General features: G+C 59.3%; 1 protein-coding gene across 1 annotated transcript in view; it reads left to right on the forward strand.

Annotated features, from left to right (window-relative positions):
* Positions 1-1,200, forward strand: part of ASTL (astacin like metalloendopeptidase) — a 12,891-nt gene extending 11,691 nt beyond the window's left edge. Inside the window, exon 9 of the mRNA XM_008700537.2 lies at positions 821-1,200. Within this exon, the coding sequence (XP_008698759.2) occupies positions 821-1,170 (350 nt within the window). The 3' untranslated portion in view covers positions 1,171-1,200. The remainder of the gene's footprint in view (positions 1-820) is intronic.
* The last annotated feature ends 6,218 nt before the right edge of the window (positions 1,201-7,418 follow it).

Below are 7,418 nucleotides of genomic sequence, written 5' to 3' on the forward strand. Positions count from 1 at the left end.
CGGGGCGGGGGGGGGGCTGAAGAGTTGTGGTATTTCAACAAGTGAGCTTAGAAGTGCCGGAGTGGGCAACCAGGAACAGAGACTTCTTCAGTGGTGGTTTCTGGTGCTGACCTGCCTGGGGGCGGGGATGAGCTGCGAGGTCCATGGGACCAAGAGGGAGAAGAGTGGCTGGTTGAAGCAGATCAGCCCTCATATGGTCGGTGTGTGCTGACGGAAGATTGGGCTGCTTGCGAAGCTTTCGGTGCACGGGCAGGCGTGATGGCGGTGAGAGGGGCCTGGCCAGATAGAACTGGGGCTTAAGATGAAGTCTTCTGGAACTCGAGCCGTGGTCCAGGGGTGGCTGTGAGGAGCAAGGCGGCCCCGTCCCGCTGCGTGCGTGTGTGTGTCTGTCTGACCGTGGTGGAGGTGGTTAGGAGTGCAGGAGAAGCTCTGCGGGAGAGGCCGGGGGGCGCTCGGGACAGGGGCCCCAGGAGGTGCCGGGACAGCGACGGCTGCACTGCTGTCAGCGCTCGGCTATCTGGCGAGGTGACCGTCAGGAGCTTGGGGTCCGGGCAGAAGGTCATGGAAGACCCCCGTGGCCTCACTGCTGGTGGTGACTGAGACAAGAGGGGAGGGAGTGGGATGGTTCTGCGGTCCTTGTCTGTCAGTGGGAGTGGAGAATGTGGGTCTTGAAGGTGTGGAGCGATGGCTGAGCAGGGGCGGGCAGGCTGGCTCCAGCGAGCTGCGAATGAGACACAAGACGGCCCTGGCGCTCTACAGCCGGGCTGCACCTTTTCCTTCTGTGATTCTGGGACATAACCTCCTGTCTTTCCCGCTTCAGGGTTCCAGCCCCACAGCGATGGTGGGAGCCCTACCCCTGCCTCTAGACCATACCTGCAGCGGCTTCTGAAGGCGTTGTTGGCAGAATCTGGGAGCCCCGACGCCAGTGGCCCCAAGGCTGGAGGCCAGCGTGTTGCTGCAGGGCCGGGAGAGAGCTCACGTAGCTGGGAACTCCCTGCGCCGAGGAAGTTCACTCTGGAGGCCTCTGCGGGGCTGCTTCAGACCCCAGCTTCCTCCCTGAACTCCAGGCCTGGAGCAGGTGTTCCTGGTATTTCTCTAGATACATCCTGGCCGGCCCGAGTGCCCTCTGTACCCCCCCAACCACGTCTCCAGAAGCAGAAGACCAGCTAGTGCCTATTCGGGATGCTCTGGGGACCCCAGCTCTGCCAGGAGCACATGTACCTGAAAGTCCTTTCAGGGGGCTGCCCAGAGGTCGAGCCCTTGGCTTCTGTCCCCAAGTGGGAAGGGCATCCTCTGTCTAGAAGAGCTGGGTTGTGTAACCTCTGGCCTTTCCGGGCAGTACCTGGTCTTCCAGCCCCAACTTGAGGCCTGGACTCTCCCTCTGTCCCTTCCTTCCCCATATGTTCTCCTGAAGGCTCCTGGGGACAAAGGGTACTTCTAGGTCTATTGGGGGAAAGCAGGTCTGCCAAGAGATGCCTGGCTCTGCCTGTTCTCAGCTTCTGCCCTAGCCCTAGAGGCTGCTGGGAAGGGGAGGGGATACTCTCCAGGGCCCCAGAACCACAGGGGGGCTGGAGAGGTGGGGCAGAGGCAGCTTCCAGCCCCAAAGGCCCCTGGGAATCCTCCCGTGGTGAGTCCCAGACCCCCAGCATGCTCAGGTACACTCTCTCTCCCTCCCTCTCTCTCTCTCTCTCTCTCAGGCCAGGACTTAGGGGGAGCTTGTGGCTGGGACCTTGGGAATGGCCTCACACCCCTGTGTTTGGGTGCTAGGAAGATTACGCTCCAGCTGTAGCCTCCAGCTCCGCTCCCCAGGGGGGCTTTCAGCTTGCTCCCCTGCAGTGCAGGGCGGCTCCAGAGACAGGAACGCTACCCCATGGGACAATGAGGAAGGGGGGGAGGCCTCCAGCACGACACAATGGGGAAACTCAGCAAGAGTGGGAGGCCCTGAACATGGGACTCAAAAGTCCTCTCCACCCTGTTCCCAGGAGCCTTCCCCCCCACTCGCCCCCCACTCCACCCCCTCCCACCAGCCAGGGACTTGGCCAGAGGAAGCCCTGGAAGGTGGGAAAGGGGCAGGGAGGGGGGTCAACCTGCTTTTCTTCCTTCAGCAAAGCCCTATCCTTACCTCTTGGCTTACTGTGTGAAGGCTATTCCAGGAGTGAAGAAAGTCTCTAGGGAGGCTCCCAGGCCAGTAGCTCCCCAGTCCTGGAGAGGCACTATCCTGGTGGTCGGTTGGAAGCCCCCGGAAGCCCTGCTAGGAGTAGGAGGGCAGTAGGAGCCTGGGCCCTGGCCCCATGGGGCCCGCGCCTCAGATGTGGTGAGGGAGGGCAGAAATAAAATTGGGTGCTTGCGCCAGGAGCCGGTACTGGGCTAGGCATGAGTGTATTTAACCCCGCTGACTGACGTGGGAGGGGCCCTCAGGCCTGTTACACCCCCTTCCCGGGGGAGGAGAGGGACTCGGGGCAGCAGAGGGGCACGGCCGAGGGAGCAGGGCTCAGGAGCAGCAGCTCCGTGCAGGGCTGAGGCTTGCCGTGCTTCAGTGCTGCGGAGAGCTGGGCCTTTGCCTGTCTCCTGGGCCCAGTCAGGGGACATGAGGACATGCTTGTGGGAGGCTGAAGCCTCTGCCCTTGGTCCATCTTGCGTTTCTGTCTTGAGTTCGGGGTCTTCTCAGACCAAACAGGGGCCTGGTCTCGGGTATTAGCATCAGGGAAGTTTGATGGGGTGGGGAACACACGGTCCCTCTGCTTGCCCCCAGATAGGAGAGGACGATTGTCTGGGTTTAGAGTGGGTGAGAGGCTCTGGCCCCGTGCCTGGCACGGTGACCCCTCCCCTGGGCGATTCCCAAGCAAAGAGTGTGAGTGTACACAGTGCCCCCATTTATCAGAGAACGGAGTGTGACTGCCTTACCAGCTACGGGTCTCTTTAAGTGGTGGAGCCAGGCCTCGGGCTGGACTTTCTTGGTGGCCGCACTAGGTCAGAGGAGGTGAAGTGCCTGGTGTCCTGTGAGGCCCTCCCGGCTCTCAGAGGCTGCCCGGCATTAGCCTCCATTAGGATGTGGCTTTTGGATTCTCCAGAATTTGGGTTCTCTAGAGGGTGGACTGGCTGAGCCTGGTGACTTAAGGGGAAGAGTGCTTTCCCCCTCTTCTTTGGGGGTGATCAGGGGAGGCTGTCCTTGTCCTTCCCCCATGAAGCCAGCTATCACCCAGACCCCGATCCCCAGGCCCCACCCTGCCCCTGTGGTCCAGCCTTGGTTCAGCCCCTGAAGCCCTGGCATGGGGTGTGTGTGTGTGTGTGTGTGTGTGTGTGTGTGTGCGCGCGCGCGCTATGGATGGGGCCCTGGGCTGTTAACCAGAACCTGGGGGCTAGCCACCCACCCCAGGGTCCGTGACCTATTCCCTAATCCCCAACCACATAACTATGTGGCCTCACTCATCAATTTATTCACTCATTCGACAGAATCTGTTGAATTAGGTGCCAGGCTGGCTCGGCTATAGGCACTGGGAGTAACACAGCAAGGCAGGGTTTCCAATCTCGTGGAGTTTATTTGGGGTGGGAGAAGGATGGACAGTAAATAGATAAATCATCAGGGATTGATAAATGGTGGGAGTGGAGGGCATTCCTTTAGGATGCTGGCTTTTCAACTGGGACTTGAATGATCGAGACTACCCTGTGAAAAATCCAAGGAAATAGCTGGTGCAAAGGTCCTGAGGCAGGAGGGAGTTAAGGGGTGAGTGGGGGGATGAAGGGGGGGCAGGGGAGGTTGGCTTAGAGAGCAATGGTTTTATTCAAGAGCAACAGGGAGCAGCTGCTGGAGGAGCCTCAGGAGGGAGTGATAAGCTCTAAGCTCTTAAACAATCATCCTGGATGCTCTGTGGAGGATAGATTGGAAGCAGGGAGGATAGTTGGAAGGCACTGCAGCTGTGCAAGCCAGAGCGCTGGGCTGTGGAAGGGGCAGAGGGATGCTTTTGGAGCATGTTCTGGCGGTTGAGGCAACCACCCCTGCTATTGGATGCAGGGGTGAGGGCACCACATCCAGCCCGGAGACCTCAGTGGAGGTGAGGGAGTGTGTGGGCTGAATGAGCCTGGAGTCCAGGGCACATGGACTTCGGGGAGTCCTCAGCACCTAGGTGGGAGCTTTGGGGCTGGATGAAATCAAGAGTTTGGGTCCAGAAGAAAAGGGACCCCAGGACTGAGCAGGGTGCCGCGACATTAGGGCAGCGTGATTAGTGTTTTGTGCCTCGTAATCGTTTGTTGCGGGGGCTGTCCTGTACTCCGGAAGACGGTTAGCAGCGTCCTCGACCTCTACCCACCAGATGCCCGTAGCGACCCCCTTCCTCCTGTTGGGACAGTCAAGAATGTCTCCAGGTGCCAGACTGCCAAATGTCCCTGGAGGAAAAGGGGTTAAAAAAAAAATCCTGCTTAGTGAGAATCGGTGATTGGGAGTTTGGGGGAGAAAAGGAGGCCAAGAAGGGAAGGGTAGCAGTGTTGTCAGGGAAGGGGGCAGTCTGTGGTCTACAATGTTGCAGAGAGATGAGGAGGGCACACTTGGTGGCATGGAGTCACGAATGACCCACCGGGAGTAGACTGAGCGGACGACAGGGTGCGGATGCCCAGCGGAGGGTTAAGGAGAGAATGCAGGGGTTAGAGACAGTGCAGTGAACCGTTTGAGAAGCAGAAGCGGCAGGTGGCTTAGAGGGCTTCCCAGGGTGGGGGCAGGGTGGGGGTGGGACCCTGGATCAGGGGAGGAATGACAGTGGAGGGGGATGATGGCAGGAGCAGAGTCCTGGAGGACAGCAGAGGATTTGGGATACATGCAGAGGTCTTGCCCTTGCAGCAGAGCTCGGAGTGGGTTCCTGCCTGAGGGCTTTCATCTTCTAAGTCCGAGGCAAAGTCACGGCTTGGAGTGGGGGAGGGCACGTGGCCAAGGAGGATGAGCAGGATACCGATCCTGAAGGGGGGGGGGAGAGGTGAGCACCCTGGGAAAGTTGGGAGACTTGTGGTCATGACTTTAAAGTGAGACCAGTCGATGCAGTGAGTGTTCTGCTCCGGAAGGAGCAGCTGCTTTGGCAAAAGCCAGGTGGGTGATTTAGGTCTGCCCAGGGTTGGGGTTTTGTCAGGTGAGGTGCGATGAAGGAGAAGGTGGAGGGCTTGCGTTATGGAGGCCCTGACTCGAGGGCCTGGGAAGGTGGGGAGGTTGGAGCTTTTCAGGGTGGTGTGAGGAGAGAGTCCCAGGGATTTGAAAGGCTGGGGCTTCTGGGGAGGGCTGGGGTGTGAAGCCCAGTTGGGCCTCATCCCCCTGGAGCCCTGGCACGGAAGAATCCAGGGCCAGTCTTGGCTCTCAGGCCTGGACAAGTGGCTATGCTTTCCACGAAGGGGGCACATCTCTTGCTGTGCTCTCACAGCTACGGATGAGACCACTGTCCCTGTGTCTTTGGAAAAGCTGGTACTAGGTCACCTCCCCTCCCCCCAAGGGCATCCCTTGGTGACACGTTCATTTGGACACTACCTGAGAGAGGCTCGTGTATGTCATCCACTGATGTCAGCCCCCCCCATCATTCAGCAATCTGGGTCAGTACTGGGGACAGAGAGGGGACGCATGTTCAAGGCGGGGGCGGGGGTGGTGGTGATGCAGTAAACCCATCCTCCAGCATCTCAGTACATGTCTGAGTGTGGAAGTGGTACTGTGTATGTGCCGTCAAACAACTTGGAAAGCAGGGTGCCTCTTTCTCCCTGGGAGGGTGGTGGGTGAGGGGTGAGTAGACCTTGGAGAGTGGGGGGTCCACCAAGCACAAGAGGAACAACCAGCTCCTGGGAAGGACTGGAGGTGTGGGAGCTCGGGGCATATCCAGGGACCAGCAGGTAACCTGGTGGGGCCAGGAAGGCAGGCCAGTGGCCGGCACGGTCTTCCTCTCCCGCCGCAGGTGGCTGGGGTGCTCTGAGGCGGCTCCTGCGGCTGGCGGCCCTGGGGCTGGGGCTGGGATTGAATTCTGCCAGCCCTGGTGGAACGGAATGACAATGGAAGGTCTGCTCTAGTTTGGGAATAGTTGATGCTATGGTCTGGGGCCCGGATTCCTGCAGGGCTGGGTGGGGCAGGCAGCACTGGAGGGTGTATGGGTGGGGGGAGACAGCTGCAGAGAGGAGTGCGAATCCACTTATGTAATGGCTTCCAGTGCCCCAAGAGCCAGCTGCACATCTGCACTTAGCAGCAGGTGACACAGACCTGGGGCTGTGGCTGAGCCTCAGAGATGCCTGTAGACTCTCCCTGGCTGTCGCCACCTGGGCTTGGGCCAGGTCGGGCTTGACACTTGGTAGATTCAGAGCCGGCTGCCCCTTTGGGGAAGGCCCAAGTGGAGGGAAGGGGCGGGCAGGGGAGAGAGCATGAGCAGCCCTGGCCACAGCTCCTTCGGGGTCCTGGTGCTTCAAAGAAAGCTTGGGTCAGGAAACAAAGGGCTGATGCTGATTGCAATGTCTGGGGAGATACCCACTGGCCCCCCGGTGTGATTTTAGTTGGACAGGGTGAAAAAGTGGTCCCTCAGTCCTTCCTCAGGGAAGGGGCTACTGGGACTTCTCCAGTTCTTCTCCGGGCTCAGCCCAGCCAGCAGGTGGGGGATGCAGCCATAAGACCTGTCTCCGGAGGGGCTGTCCCCTCCCACCATCAGGCTGTGGCACTGAGACTTAACAAAAGCACTGAGTAGGACAGCAGGAGGCAGGGACAGCCCTGGATGGAGGAACACTTCCACCCCGGCTGTGTGAGCCTGGGTAGGGGTGAGACGTGGTCTGTGGGCACTGAGAGGTCATTCCCTGGTCCCGTGAAGATGGAGCAGGCAGGCAGGAAGGTCCAGCATGCATGCTGTCTCAAGGCCGGCTCCTTTGGAGGAGCCCTACTTTCAGGGGCGGCTTGATGCTTGCTTACACAGAGGATGTCACGCAGAGCCACGGGCTGTGAATACCAGGCCTGGCTCTAGGCTGGGGTTATAACATCAGGGGCTCCAGGAGTGTTGAAAAAATGTGCTGTTGAGGCTGCCCGGGCTGACACTGGTGGCAGTGGCCACAGCAAGAGTGAGTAGGGCTGAGGGTGCCTGAGGGGGAGCCTATCGCTCTTGGAATCTGGCATGGAGATGGGGTGGGGTGATTAATCTGAAATTTCTTACCCAGCTCCTACAGCCACTCCAAGAGGGGTGTACAGCATGTCTGTGGGGGGAGTCGGCAGGAATGCCGAGTGTGCATGTGTGACAACATAGTCAAAGAAATGCTCCTCCCTTCCTAGCTGCCCCTGAGACCTACTTTTTCTCTGAGCTGCGTTAAACTGAGATTGGAATCCAAGCCAGTTTTCCTCTTACCTCTTTGCCCTTAGTGGAGGAAACTGAGGCAGCTGCGGGGGAAACAGGACAGTTGAAGTCCTAAATCTTTGAGTACTCGCT

This window comes from Ursus maritimus, unplaced genomic scaffold (assembly GCF_017311325.1).
Source record: "Ursus maritimus isolate PB19 unplaced genomic scaffold, ASM1731132v1 scaffold_6, whole genome shotgun sequence".
NCBI classification, from domain to species: domain Eukaryota; kingdom Metazoa; phylum Chordata; class Mammalia; order Carnivora; family Ursidae; genus Ursus; species Ursus maritimus.